Source organism: Mobula birostris, chromosome 3 (assembly GCF_030028105.1).
Source record: "Mobula birostris isolate sMobBir1 chromosome 3, sMobBir1.hap1, whole genome shotgun sequence".
Classification (NCBI taxonomy): domain Eukaryota; kingdom Metazoa; phylum Chordata; class Chondrichthyes; order Myliobatiformes; family Myliobatidae; genus Mobula; species Mobula birostris.
The window spans coordinates 86,621,539-86,637,606 of record NC_092372.1 but is presented as its reverse complement, the minus strand read 5'-3'; the positions used below and the strand labels follow the sequence as shown (position 1 = coordinate 86,637,606).

Genomic DNA, 16,068 nt, shown 5'->3' with positions numbered 1-16,068 from the left:
CCTCATACAGAATGCTCTCCAATCCAGGTAGATTCCTGATAAATTTCTTCTGCACCCTCTCTAAGCCTTCCACATCCTTCCTATACATAGACAACCAGACTGAACACAATATTCCAAGTGTGGTTTAACCAGAGCTTTATAGAGCTACAATGTTACCTTACGGCTCTAGAACTCAATCCCCAGACTAATAAAGGCCAACACACTCTACGCCTTCTTAACAACCCTATAAACTTAAGTGGCAACTTTGAGAGATCTATAGATGTGGACCCCAAAACACCTCTGTTCTTCCAGGTTGCTAAGAATCGTGCCATTAACCCTGTATTCTGCCTTCAAATTTGACCTTCCAAAATGAATTACTTTTCATTCTTTTCTGGACTGAACTCCATCTCACCCCAGCTCTACATCCTATCAGTGTCCCGTTATAATCCTCAACAACCTTCTACACTATCCACACCACCACCAATTTTTGAGTCATCTGCAAACTTACTAATCCACTCTTTCACTTCCTCATCCAAGTCATATATAAAAAATCACAAATAGCAGGAGCCCCAGAACAGATCCCTGCGGAACACCACTGGTCAATGATCTCCGGGCAGATTATGCTCCATCTACAACTAACTTCTATAGGCAAATCAATTCTGATGCCACACAACCAGGTTTCCCTGGATCCCATGTTTCCTAACTTTCTGAATGAGAACCTTATCAAATGCCTTATTAAAATCCATATACACCACATCCACTGCTCTACCTTCATCAATGTGTTTTTTGTCACAGTCTCAAAGAATTCAATCAGGCTCGTGAAGCATGATCTTCCCCTCACAAAGCCATACTGATTATCCCTAATCAGACTATACTTCTCCAAACGCTTATGAATCCTGTCTCTAAAAATCCTCTCCAATAGTTTTCCTACCAATGAGGTAAAACTCACTGGTCCATAATTTCCAGGGTTGTCATTAATGGTCTACTTGAACAAAGGAATAACATTCGCCACCCTCCAATCTTTGGTACTACCTCTGTGACCAGTGAGGTTGCAAAGATCATCACAGCAATCTCTTCCCTCAATTCCCATAGTAACTTGGGATATATCCCTTTTGGACCCAGGGACTATCCTAATGTTTTTCAAAGGTTCCAGCATATCCTCCACCATAATGTCATCATGTTCTAGCATATCAGACTGTTTTACATTGTCATCACAAATGTTAAGGTCCCTTTCACTGGTGAATACTGAAGCAAAGTATTCGTTAAGGACTTCCTTGTCCTCCTGCACCTCCAGACATGTGCTTCCTCTTCTATCCCTGATCAGTCCTACCCTCACTCTAGTCATCCTTGCTTTCTTCATATATATGTAGAACACCTTGAGTGGTTTCCTTAATCCTACTTGCCAACACATTCGCTTGTCCTCTTCTAGCTCTCTTAAGTCCATTCTTAAGCTCATATCCTGGTTACTACCTTACATTGACATTCTCTGGTTTTGTTTGTTTCTAAAAGCAGAAACACAATCAAAATGTAACTTGCTACTGTGTTATAATTTGGCCTGCACTAAAAGAATGGAGACCAAGTCTATTCCTTTGATTTTTCATTTATTGCTGGTTATATACTTACCCAGTAACTTATTCTCACTTACTCCCTGCTATCATATTTTTTAAAAAATATTTTTCTATACCTTTTGTTTGAAGTATATTTACTATTAAGTTTCTTTCTCTTTTCATTTTAATGTATACATTTATTTTTGCAACAAGCTCTTATGTCAGTTCTTTTCTCAAGGAGTAGATCTAACCCATACCTGTCTTTGCCTTGAAGCCCTAGCACTGAAGGTAAAACAGTAAATCTTTGATCCAATTTAATTTGCCAAATTAAATTTAAATTGCCTCTCCTTAATTTGAATATCATGACTGATTTTTCTTTAGCTTTTTTTTCTAAATCTATACTTCTTTCATTAAATATCTGCACCGTTGTGCAGAAATTGCAGGGGCCCTAGCAGAGATATTTAAAATGCCCTTAGCCACGAGTGAGATGCCAGAGCATTGGAGGGTAGCTAATGTTATTCCATTGTTTAAGAAATGCTCGAGTAAGTTTTACTAGAATGTTACCTGGGTTTCATCACCTAAGTTACAGACAGAGGTTGAACAAGTTAGGTCTTTATTCTTTGGAAAGTAGAAGGTTGAGGGGGGACTTGATAGAGGTATTTAAAACTATGAGGGGGATAGATAGAGTTGACGTGGATAGGCTTTTTCCATTGAGAGTGTAGGAGATTCAAACAAGAGGGCATGAGTTGAGAGTTAAAAGGCAAAAGTTTAGGGGTAACATGAGGGGGAACTTCTTTACTCAGAGAATGGTAGCTGGGTGGAACCAGCTTCAAGCAGAAGTGGTTGAGGCAGGTTCGATGTTGTCGTTTAAAGTTAAATTGGATAGCAATATGGATAGGAAAGGAATGGAGGGTTATGGGCTGAGTGCAGGTTGGTGGGACTAGGTGAGAGTAAGAGCTCCGCATGGACCAGAAGGGCCGAGATGGCCTGTTTCCGTGCTGTAATTGTTATATGGTTAATAAGCCAGGAAATTATAGGATGGTGAACCTTACATCAGCAGATGGTAAGTTATTGGAAGGTATTCTAAAGGACCGGATATATAAGTATTTGGATAGATAGGGACTGATTACTGCTCTACCTTCATCAATGTGTTTAGTCACATTCTCAAAAAATTCAATCAGGCTCGTAAGGCACAACCTGCCTTTGACAAAGCCATGCTGGCTATTCCTAATTATATTATGTCTCTCCAAATGTTCATAAATCCTGCCTCTCAGGATCTTTTCCATCAACTTACCAACCACTGAAGTAAGACTCACTGGTCTATAATTTCCTGGGCTATCTCTACTCCCTTTCTTGAATAAGGGAACAACATCCGCAACCTCCAATCCTCCAGAAGCTCTCCCGCCCCCACTAATGATGCAAGGATCATTGCCAGAGGCTCAACAATCTCCTCCCTCACCTCCCACAGTAGCCTGGGGTACATCTTGTCTGGTTGTGGTGACTTATCCAACCTGATGCTTTTCAAAAGCTCCAGCATATCCTCTTTCTTAATATCTATATGCTCAAGCTTTTCAGTATGCTGAAAGTAGTTGAGCTGTTACATTGAAGTTTTATTAGATGTTGGTAAGGCCTAACTTGGAGTGTGTAGTTTTGGTCAACTACCTGCATGAAAATTGATGGAGTGCACAGAAAATTTACAAATTCACAGGGACTTGAGGACCTGAGTAATAGGGAAAGGTTGAATAGGTTAGGATTTTATTCACTAGTGCATAGAAGAATTAGGGGACATTTGATAGAGGTGTACAAAATCATGAGGGGGATTGATAGGTAAATGCAAACAGGCTTTTTCCCACTGAGGTTGAGTGAAAATAGAACTAGAGGTCATGGGTTAAGGGTGAAATGTTTAAGGAGAGCATGAAGAACTTCTTCATTCAAAGGGTGATGAGAGTGTGGAATGAGCTGTCAGCAGAAGTGGATGCAGGTTCATTTAAGAGAAATTTGGATAGGTACATCGATGGGAGGAGTATAGAGGAATATGGTCCAGATGCAGGTCAATGGGATTAGGCAGATTAATAGCTTGGCAAGGATTAGATGGGCCAAAGGGCCTGCTTCTCTATTGTAGTGTTCTGTGACTCAATGACTTTATGACTTTGCCTAAGCTAGATCCAGTATTGTTTCTTTTGGGCTAGCAACACAATGATTACAGAAGCTCTCTTGTACATATTTCAGGGAATTGCTACTCCTTTTGGTTCTTATATGACTTCTTTTTCCAATCCACATCAGGATATTTGAAAGCTCCACATTGTCTTCACTATAAGGTGGAAGTCTGCATTTTGGTTAGAAATTCACTCATCTGTCTCCCTTCCACTTCATGGTGGCCTTTATTATGTACTTACATAAGAACATAAGATATAGGAGCAGGAGTAGAGCATCTGGCCCGTCGAGCTTGCTCAGTCATTCAATAAGATCATGGCTGATCTGGCCATGGACTCATCTCCATCTACCTGCCTTTTCCCCATAACCCTTAATGCCCCTACTATGCAAAAATCTATCCTACCTTCTCTTAAATGTATTTACTGAGGTAGCCTCCACTGCTTCATTGGACAGAGAACTCCACAGATTCACCACTCTCTGAGAAAAGCAGTTCCTCCTCATCTCTGTCCTAAATCTACACCCCCAATCTTGAGGCTATGTCCCCTAGTTCTCATCTCATTTACCAGTGGAAACTACTTTCCTGCCTCTAGCTTATCTATCTCTTTCATAATCTTACATGTTTCTATAAGATCTCCTCTCATTCTTCTGAATTCCATAGAGTACAGTCCCAGGCGACTCAATCTCTACTTATAGTCTAACCCCTTCATCTCTGGAATCAACCCGGTGAACCGCCTCCAAAGCTAGTATATCCTTCAAGTAAGGAGACCAGAACTGCTTGCAGTATTTCAGGTGCGGCCTCATCAGTACCCCGTACAGTGGCAGCATAACCTCCCTGCTCTTAAATTCAATTCCTCTAGCAATGAAGGCCAACAGCCCATTTGCCTTCTTGATAGCCAGCTGCACCTGCAAACAAATCTTTTGTGATTCATGCACAAGCACTTCCAAGTTCGTCTGCAGAGCAGCATTCTGCAATTTTTTTACCATTTAAATAATAATCTGCTCTTTCACTTTTCCTTCCAAAGTAGATGACCTAGCATTTACCAACATCTGCCAGACCCTTACCCACTTAACCTATCTATGGCTCTCTGTATCTTCTGCACAATTTGCTTTTCCACTCAATTTAGTATCATCAGCAAATTTAGATACACTGCACTCGTTCCCCTCTTCCAGATGGTTAATGTGTATTGTGAATAGTTGCGGGCCCAGCACCAACCCCTGCGGTATACTGCTCACCACTGATTGCTAACCAGAGTAACCCCCGTGTATCCCAACTCTCCACTTTCTATTAGTTATCCAATCCTCTATCCACGCTAATACATCACCCCAACTCTATGCATCCTTATCTTATGGATAAGTCTTTTATGCGGCATCTTACTGAACACCTTCTGGAAATCCAAGTAAATAATGTCCATCTGTTCTCCTCTATCCACTGTGCTTGTTATATCCTCAAAGAACATCAGTAAGTTTATCAAACAGGACCTGCCTTTGCTGAATCCATGCTGTACCTGCCTGAAGGATCCATTTAAGCTGTTCTATTGTTCTTTACTTTGAACTTCTTCTATTTTCTTTTTCTACTGCTGCAACTCTACTTTTGTGAAATATTACCAGCCTCTGTTTTTCTTCCCTCAATATCATTCCTGAATAACCTGTACCCAAGAACAATTAAGTCTACATTCTCAAACACAAAATAATATGCAGATGCTGTGATCAAAGCAACACTTTCAGTACGCTGGATGAACTCAGCAGGTCGGGCAGCATCAGTTAGAAACAATGCGTCAACGTTTCGGGCTGGAACCCTTCGTCAGGACTGAAGAATGAAAGATGGAGAAGGATTTGAAGAATGCTTGTAGCTTCAGTTGAAAGACCAGTAATTTGAAAGTCAAAGGAGTGGGGGAGGGGAAGCATTGACGTCGTAGCCCTGAAAACAATGGGTAGTAGAAGAAGGAGGCGGAACCATGAGGGAGCTGGGGGAGGGGGTAGAGTGAAATAGGGATAGAGGAAGGGAGGGGGAGGGAATCACTGGAAGTTGGAGAATTCTATGTTCATACCAAGGGGCTGGAGACTACCTAGACGTTATATGAGATGTTGCTCCTCCAACCTGAGTTTAGCCTCATCATGGCAGTAGAAGAGGCCATGTATGGACATATCTGAATGGGAATGGGAAGCAGAGGTGAAGTGGGTGGCTACCGGGAGATCCTGTCTGTTGTGGCGGACAGAGTGGAGGTGCTCGACGAAGCAGTCCCCCAATCTGCGTCGGGTTTCACCCATGTAGAGGAGGCCGCACCGGGAGCACCGGATGCAATAGATGACCCCAACAGACTCACAAGTGAAGTGTTGTCTCACCTGGAAGGACTGTTTGGGGCCCTGAATGGTTGCAAGAGATGAGGTGTAGGGACAGGTGTAGCACTTGCGCTTACCGGGATAAGTGCCGGGTGGGAGATCAGTGGGGATGGATGTGCGGATAAGGGAGTCGCAGAGGGACCGATCCCTGCGGAAAGTGGAGAGGGGTGGAGAGGGAAAGATGTGCTTAGTGATGGGGTCCTGTTGAAGGTGGCAGAAGTTGCGAAGGATAATGTGCTGGATCCGGAGGCTGGTGGGATGGTAGGAAAGGACAAGGGGAACTCTGCCTCTACTATGGTTGCGGGAGGATGGGGTGAGGGCCGAAGTGCGAGTAATGGAGGAGATGCGGGTGAGGGCATCATTGGTGACAGTAGAAGGGAAACCAGGATCCTTAAAGAAAGAGGACGTTTGAGATGTCCTGAAACGGAAAGCCTCATCCTCGGAGCAGTGTCTACATTCTCTTTCCTTGCTGAGCCATGTCTCCTTTACCACCAGTATTTCAAAATCTCAAGCAGGTACTTTTGGCTGCAGCTCTCCAAATGTATTTATCACATCCCATGTATTTGCAGGCATACATTGTTAACACATTTTAGTCTTTTTTACTATTTCCTTCTCTTTGATCCTGCTCATTTCTGAACAAATCTTTATTCTCCCAGTCTTTTAGAGATGGTGCATGTTCTCATGTTCTTTACCATGTTAAATTAGTTTTAATAACTTACTAAAGCATCTGTTCATCTTGAGATAAGTTAGGTCCAAGCCCTGCGAAACTATAATCAATCTCTCTTGACATGGACCCTGTTGCTCTAGAATGATGTGATTTCAGTAAAGTTAGTTAAAGTTGTACATCATTTATTACTGGTGTTCCTGAGTTTTGGGGCATGGGAAGGACATAAAGGGATGAAGATTTGTAGTAGTAATGGATAAAATACATTTTATTTGGTTATTCTTAGAGATGATCAATCATATACAGAGGCTAAGTATCTCATTGAGTCTAAGATTTCAATTGCAAACATTATCTTGCTCTTCTCTCACTGCCCTGCAAAAAATTCCTATAAAGCATTCATCCAGTCAAAATAACACTAAATTCATCCTTAATGAGGCAAAACACACAATTAAACAAGAATGAATCATATTTATAATTCTGTTTAACTTCAAACAAATCTCAATAAAAATCCACAGGTAACTAAGTGCAGAACGAAATATAAAATCTCTGTCCTTGAACTGTTCTTAGAAAGGTTTAGTGCTGTATTTCCATTGCACTGGCATTCATGAGATTGGATACAATCAACATAAACTGTCACAGTACCTTACATATACTATAAAACTTGTAAAAGGTTTCAGCTTTCTCACCTTCATTTGCACTTTCTCTGACCGTGTCCCTTCTGTATACAGAATGCCAAGTTGGCACAATACACCAGGCATCCATCCTGGCTTCACATTCAAAACCACCGAGCATCAAGTATTACTGTAATTAATCAATTAGTTGTGGATCTTTTTATTGTTGAATACATCAACGATGTCAAAATGAATCATAATGAACAGCTTTTGCATGAGACCAAAGGGGTGGTTTGAGGTAATAATGTAAAGCCGTGTACACCTGGATTGCAGACAGGAAATGAATGTTCCCAGCAGTTTCTGCACCTCACTTCCCCCTGAACAATTTTTATTTCTTGGCACTTTCTTGCACACAGTCACTTCTCATGAGTAGCAATATGGCGACAAGAAGTCAACCTTTGATTTATTGGCCTCAGTTACCATTACAGAATAGAACAACACACTGATGATGCAGCATGATAGTAAAGTGATAAGCAATCATTGTACTTTCTTTAAACTTACACTTCCTTAAGTAACATAATAGTATAATAGAACTTCAATAGTTGAATCTTACCTATTTGGAACTGTAATCTGTTACATGACAATCTTTGTTGAACAGCTGACTCTCTCATCCTCTTCAATGAAGATGCAGCTGTGTTGCCGTCTGTATACATTTTCACTCTTCCTGCATTACCTTTCACTACTTTTGCATTTTCCTTTTGTGTACTCTTCTCGTTTACTGAGCTCATATCCAGTGAAGGGAAGAAACTGTTGTTGACTTGGCAAATCATTGACTGCTTGCTTGCAAAATACTTAACTTTTTTAGATGATGAACAACTTAGTCCATTCTCATTATTTGCCCTATCTGTATGCTTTCTCTTTCGTTTTGGTTCACGTAGGTTATGACCTACAGAGTTTAGACTTGGTAATTCAAAAGTACTGACAGCAGGATTATTTATTTCTGTACCAGGATTGGTATTTACTTCAGTGTACCTTTGAAGGTTATTCGTTACTTTAATATTAGATGAGCTATTTTTGGAAAGCTTCCATACACCATAATTTCTTAAATAGCTCTGATCCAAAGAGTTAATCTTCCTTAGAAATACCCGGCATTCTTTAAAGTTTGCCAGTTTCCAGTTCACGTTCCTGCAAATATTTTCTTGGTGACCACCCACAACAGATGCTTCCTTTTCTGAATCTTTTGTTGTACCATCAGTTATTTTACATTCTGAGTTTTTCAACAAATTTAAATTCTTTAAATCAGCACCCTTGTTGTTCAGAGTGATTTTATCTTGGTTTTCATTTTCCTTTCCATTGGTCAGTAACATGGATTCTTTTGCAAATGAAAAGCCACTTATTTCAGAATCTTTTTTTTGACTATCTTTGCTTTTTAAGTTTACTAGGTCAGGTTGGTATGATGTAATTCCATTTAAATGCTTCCAAGCAGACTTCCATTGCTTGCATTGAACTCTGTTGTGGTGCAACATTTTGCGGTGTGGTTTACAACAAATCCTTTTGTTATGTTCTACCAGTAGCCTTTTAGGTTTATAAACTTTAAATTTTGACATCCTGTTTGACAGATGAAAATGTCCCCTTGGCCTTACAGGCGATTCTAGTGCAAATTTTTTAAGGTGCTTTTTCAAACTTTCTGCATGAGGGCTGTAAGCAGAATCAACTAGATTTCCTGGTGCAATAATTCCTTTAGCATTGAGAACCTCTAGGGGATCGCGGGCATTTTCTTTCCTTACAATGGCTAAAGAATGAGTTTCTGTTGTTTGCATAAACCATGCACGGATTTTATCCATATTACAATGTCCCTGAAACAACATTTGGATAGGGGAAATTTGAACCCGATTTTTATTATCTGCAATCATCACTGATTTAGTGACACCTTCAAAGTGAATTGGGTATTTTCTTTTGTCAGAAGAAATCATCAATTCTGTGGCATCAACAGGGCGCCAGCCACTATTGATCTGTCTAAATCGCAGCTCAAGTTCTTCCTGCAGAGTTTGTTCTGAAGTGGAGCTGTGCCACCACCTGAGTGAAGTGCCTGATATGAAAACAGGATCTGCTGACATTTCAAAATCAGAATCAATTTCATCTACTTCATTTTTTGTTTCCTCCTTTTTACTTTTCAATGTAACATTTGAGGAGGTATTTTCAGCTGCTATTTTATGATCCAACTTTCTGCTTTTAGCAAGTTTATTTCCTGCTCTGTTTAAAAGCAGCTTTCGAGATTTACGTACTAGGGCACTGCTTTGAGAAAATGAACAGGAGTTTGCAAAGGAATGCAAGTAGTACAGGGCTGGCTTTCTAATTCTAACCGAATGCCTCAGGGGCAGATTATGTTTTACTTCCTTTTCAACAAGATTTTCTTTTGATCTTGTTTCACAATTACTTTTCATGCTGGAACCCGTCCCATTACAATCTTTGATAATTGTATCTTCGTATTGTTTATATGAAGGTGGGGACTCCTGTTCTAATGGAGGTAGTATACTATTAATACGGACTTTTCTTTCTCGTGGTGATACAGCATTAACAGTCACAGATATACCCGAAATCTTCACTTTAGCAGGGCGTCCAGGTTTTCGTTGTCCACCTTTGCAAGTTTTAGTTGAAGGTTTGCTACTTGGACAGACAGCATTGCCAGTAGTATGAAGTGAAACTGGTTTATCCTTTATAGGCCTAACTAAATCATATCCATATTCACATTCAGTCAGTGATGATGCAGAACTATCAGTTTTGCCATCAAATTCCTCTGCAGTGGAATTCTGCACACTTTCATTGCATTGCACTATTTGATTTTCACAATTTTGTTTGAAATTACTCTCATTAGCATTTCTGAGGTGATTGTTTGTTAACTTTTTACTGTTCTCAGATACAAGTCTTTTGAACCTTCTCGATCTTCCATAAACAACAGTAATTTTAATATTACGACTATCATCTGTGGAAGGGGGATTGACTTTTTCAGTATGTGCATCTTCAGCCACATACTCAATAGCTTCCGATAGTTCTACTTTAGGTTTTGGTGGTCTGCCCTTAGGCCTTTTAACCTGCTTTTCCACTGGTGGGCCTAATTTTTTGGGTCGACCAGGTTTTCTTTTTAGAATGGACTCAGCCACTTCCTTTGAAGCCAATGTTATTTCCACCATCTGTGTGTTTGAACAAGGAGAACTATTACAGCTGAATGTATCCAGATTGCAATTTACTTCCTCACAGGCTTTTAAACTTTCTGAACAACTGTCCAAGCATTCTGCTGCATTAGATAAATTTTGGAAACATTCCACTGTATCAACACTTTCAGAAGCAGACTGATTTTCGATATATTCAGCTGTTTTATCACTTTCACAGGCAGAATTTTGGAAAGACTCTATTGTATTATCATTTTCACAACCAGATGATTTGCCTACCTCTGGCCCTTTAAGATGAATTTCTTCAGGATGAACTTTTGAAAGACGATTGTTGATGTTAAGCTTTGAAGAGGTCACAGACGTCAGAGTATATTTAACTCCTTTATCACTGCTTATCTCAGAAAGAAACATAAGCTTTATGGGGCTGTTGTAATAAATGGAACAACTATTCATTTCTATTCTGTTTAAAGGATCAGTATTCTTATGAATCAAGCTATCACAAATTGCATGATGTACACACTTTTGCTGCAATGGCGGATTTACGCTCTGGCAGGCACTGGGCAAGAATGAATTGGAGTCAAGTATGGCACCAGAATCAGGGCTACTAGAAAATAAATTACTTACTGCAGTCTCCAATGTTTCCAATTTGGCAACAAGCTTTGAGTTACTATTGTTACAACTATCAGAGTCATGATGTTCCATGGAAGAAGCAGCGTTCAATGAATCAGCATTTAACACTGTGGGTGTTATTTCCTTTCTATTATTGTACTGATCCTCAAGTTCATCTGGTTTTTGTGATGCATGATGTAATATGTCAGGTGAATTATGCTCGCTTGTACATTCTTCCATATCTAATAAATCATTGGTTCTTTTACTGTTACTATCTATGCCCTTCAGTAGCTTCAACTGAGTAGAAGTTGCTTCTAAATCTTCAGGAACTTCACATACAACATTCTCTTGCTCTTCACTATGGAGCCTTATCTTCATCGAACTGGCAACTGTAGGCATTTCGCAAGCATTACTCTCACAATCCATGCCAGATTTTTTTGCCTTAATAGATTTTCGTTGGAAATTTTCAGGAAAGCAGGCAGCATAGAACATTTTTCTTGGCTCAGTAATATATATAGAGTATCTTTCTGGAGGCAAAATTTTTCGTTTGGCCCTTCCAATATTAGATCTATAATCCATAGGAAATTCCTGAGAACCATAACCAGGTTTCTTAGTATTCTCCCTTGAAATCCCCATTCTCATTTCATCCAGCTCAGGAATGTACAACAGATCTGAGTTTAAACTTTCTTTTGAACTGGCACACTCTGTCACAACTCCGGTTTCATTTACAACAAATTTTAAAGATGGTGTTATGTCACTAAATTCATGTTCACAATGGTCAGGCAAACCACCAGGATGCAGAGTAATGTTATCAACATTTTGTGAATCTTTATTGAATAGTAAAGATTCTTCTTTCGGTGAACTTTCTTTAGTATAACGCATTGTAAATGTAGATTCCTTTTCTGGTGAACTTTTATCTTTATTACAGCTCCTTGCTGACTTCCTTCCAAATTTTTCAGGTGCTGATTCCTTCTTAAAAAATAGTTGATCAAGATTTGCAAGGTCTCTTTTTATTTGCACCGTCTGCCGTCGAGATGATGGTGAATCTGCAGAATTGTGCAGAGCATTTAAAGTTTCTTGCCGCTTCCGCAAACGAGTTTGAATAATTCGGTTTTTCTCATGTTGCTTAAGCAATTCCATTAAGCTAATATCACCGAGTTTTGCTTTGTGTGATAAAGATGATGAGATTTCTCTCAATTTAAGACTGTCGTTATTATTACAAGAATCAGCATTAGAAAGGTTTGCCAAAAATTGGTCTTTATCTGATGTTTCAATTGATTTCAATTTTTCATTTATCCGCTCCATCACTTCCTGAAATGAAGCAGAATGTTCACCTTTTTCCAAGTCATTCAAGGATTCTGATGACCTACTAATTTCACTTCTGACTACTTCAAATTCATACATTCCTGGTTGGAGTTTATCTGCTGACTTTGGTCTGGTCTGAGTTTGATTTAAGACCCCAGGGTTACAACATTCTTCCTCTTCTGGTGAAAGAGAAGGAGGCTGTGTGATGATAAATTCAACACTATTAGCATCTAAGGTAGAAATGGGTTTGTTCATTCCATCAATTTCAAATCCATCGGTTTCAACTGGTGATAAAGGTGGAGGAGAAGGACTTCGTGGTCTACTGTAATCTTTGACTCCATATGTGGGGACAGGAGATTCTGTTGCTGTTGTGTTGGAAGCCCCTTCAATTGGAAGTTCGCTGTAATCTTGAACAACTTCTCTGCCCAAAAAGCCTTCAGTAAAATGTTTATATGTCCCAGTGCAAACTTGGTATTTGTTGATCTTGCTACATTCTTTGCAAACTCCATTATTTATTATTGTAAAGCCTTTTTTGCATGATGAACAATGCAAGTCTTTCATACAACTGTGGCGAGGAATCCATGGAAGAGGAACCGACCAACTTTCATACCACTGCAATCTATTACAATTACATGATTCCTCATTTGGTTTAGTTTCACTGAAATTAAATAAGGAATTTTCATGTTGTGGGCATCTTTGTTCTCTGGATCGTACATTGAAAGCACCTCTTTCTTGTATAAGACATTTCAGCATTGTTATAAGAAGTTTCTGATGAACATGGCATAATGTAGATAAAATTTCATTCAATGTCGTTACTCTGTAGCTTATGCAACCAGCTTTGTTGGTAGAGTCAAATGTTCTTCCTTTATCAGCTTCTAAGCCATTACTGAAAAGATAAAATAAATATAAGTAAAACACAACATTGCAATTTTTTCTACACAATTCATTAAGTTGATTGTTAAAATTTAAATGTTTAAATGCATCACTCGAACATCAATGTACTGAAGAAATGTCAAAATCTCCTTTAAGTATATGTTTACTTATAAAGTTGGATCATTTTTACATAAGGTACCATAACAAACTTTTAGACCTACTTATGCAAATAAGAAATAAATGAAGGCTGTATTTTTTGTTTTAAACACAATTTCTGCTAAGAATTAGAAGAACTTAGCAAAATACATACACGAAAAAGAAAGTAAATGGGAAAAATTATCAGAGGATATCAATGTTATTGGGTTGAATTATTTAGAAAGGCCTACAAAGAAATATCTTCAAGATTTCTATTTTGAGTGGCTGTACATCTTTTGTACACTTAAATTGTCTGCTGTAAAACTCAGTTAATATCAGTTTGCACTAAGCCAAAATAATTTTGTATAATTACATTATGTTAATAACATTAATAAGGGCTCTTCATCAAGCTGTTCTTCAACATGAAGATTAAAGAGTTGCTGTAAAAATGTCATATCTGAGAAATGCAATCATAAATGAAACTTTTACTCATTTATTAATCAAAACAAATCTTAATTTTCTTCTTTAATTTCAATTTAAACAAACATCCCAACTCAGAAATCTTTAAATAGAAATTAGATAGTATTGATTGAAGATTGGTGAGAAGCACTTACTGTATGAAAATCTACTTGCACTATTTAACAATTACATTGTTTGAGTTTTACATTCCAGAGCCATCAGGTGTTTTATGCAGTTTTATGATGTCAAATGATTAAACTTTGTCTTTTTTTGTGCACTGATAATACAGGAACATTTTAGAACACTGCTTCAATGATTAACATTTATGTTTTAAAATAGTGATTTATTTATGATGATCACATTTAGTGTTGCTGGGTAACTGAATATTTGCTACTAGCTAAAATAAAAGCTACTCAGCATCAAAAGCACCTCAGCTTTTGTGCAACAAGTACAATGATGCTGGATAAAATTCAAGTCGGAGACACCAAAAATAATCAACTCTAAACTCAAGAACTAGTATCGCTAATATACAAGAAGCAATGAAAATTAAAGCTATTATAAATAAAATTAAGAAAAACATAACACTAATTTCAATTAGTGTTCCTGAGGGGATTATTGAACCATCTACTCATCTTGAGTTTTAACCTTTTAAAAACCAGAATCTAAGGATATAATTTAAGTTATTCAAAAATATTATTCTTCCAGATCATCCATTGTCTATTGCTGTGTAAGTCACATTATTTAATTCATTTATATGCAAATGGAGAAATGTTTGTGCTGAAATTTGAGTTAAACAAAATTAGTGGTAGTTCACTGAAAAATAGGTTAGAACAACCAACTGTGCCAAAGGATTGGGACAATTCACTAACCTAATCTTCCAAGAACTTGGCCATAAATACAGTCAAGTTGCTATGGCAAGCCTTTACTAAGTTGAGGCTGTGGTAGTGTAGGTTCCTGTAAATAAGATAATGAAATCAAAAATACTTTTGAATTTTGTATATTGCATGGCTGAAAAATTGCTTTAAAATTCATTATAAATTCTAAAAGTTTCTATCTTGCACTTCAAATTGTGTGCGGATAATTTTTAAATACAGGAACTGTAATTATCCTTCACAAAAGAACTAAAGGAACATATTTTTGTTTAAGCTTAAAACTTACTTTGAAAAAAAAACAATCAAATGATAATTAAGATTTCCTAGGATCTTTAAATATTTGGTCTTCTTTCAGAGTTATAAAAGCTAGATAGGCTCATGACATTTTTTATAACATAGCTCTTATAAAAATAGACTGTATATACAGAATGCCCCCCTTAATCTGAAATGCCTTTCACAAAGCCAGGTACTTCCACAACTTCCCGCAATCATTCTAACTGCTTTGAGGAAAAACATGATCATTGACAGACTATTTCCTCTGTACTGACATATTTCTGAAGTTCATGGCAGAGGAACAATACAGTAATTTTACTGTCTGTTAACATTTTTTAATGTATTAGTGGGTGATGTACTAAAAACAAGAGTGGCTTAGCATTTTCTAACTTTCATTACCTCATCACATCTCAATTCCAAGGCATCCTACAGAAATGCAGCAAAATTCTCAAGTCATTTCAGATATTTTGAAGAGAGACCAGTTTAAGTTATTAGTTGCCCCATCCTCTAACCAGTAAAGTATTCACAATTTTATTAATACTGTTAACATCAAAGTATATATTGTAAGGTGATTGTGGAAGTATCGTTTCATGGTGGAATAAAAATGTAAGCTCATTGATCAAAAAATGTACAAATTTGAGTTAATCAGCATAACTCTTCTAAAAGATCTACATTAAACGATTTTTTTTATTGTGTTAATGTCGGTACCATTCTAACTATATTTGTTACAGCTTACCTCTACTATGAAATAAAATAATAAACTTTTATGATTGATTGCTGCATTAGATTTGAAAACAATGATTGAATAAATCTGCTTTTTCTTTACCAGTGGCAATAACGAAAAGACGTATCATCAGTTCATATTTCTCAACACGGTTAATGAACTTATTGATTTAGAAAACTGCTGATATGATGTACCTTCCTGGTTTGGTATGATGAAATTGCTGAGAGTTTCATCCAAAATTCACTTGTTCATTATGGGTTTAAAGATGAAAGTGAAACATCCATTGAACAGTTACAGTTTAGTTAAAAATAATTTATCATAGCAGCCTATCAACTTTTGAATTAAGTGTTCTC

General features: G+C 37.8%; 1 protein-coding gene across 7 annotated transcripts in view; it reads right to left on the bottom strand.

The window, feature by feature from the left end:
- Nucleotides 1-16,068, bottom strand: part of lcorl (ligand dependent nuclear receptor corepressor-like) — a 132,984-nt gene that overhangs the window by 16,136 nt on the left and 100,780 nt on the right. For 5 of the 7 annotated variants that reach the window (XM_072252965.1, XM_072252966.1, XM_072252967.1 and 2 more), the window contains one exon: nucleotides 7,909-13,265. In XM_072252965.1, coding sequence (XP_072109066.1) covers nucleotides 7,909-13,265 — 5,357 coding nt within the window. Of the gene's footprint in view, nucleotides 1-7,908; nucleotides 13,266-14,715; nucleotides 14,801-16,068 lie in introns of those variants that run through there. The other 2 variants (XM_072252971.1, XM_072252974.1) reach the window with 2 other exon arrangements.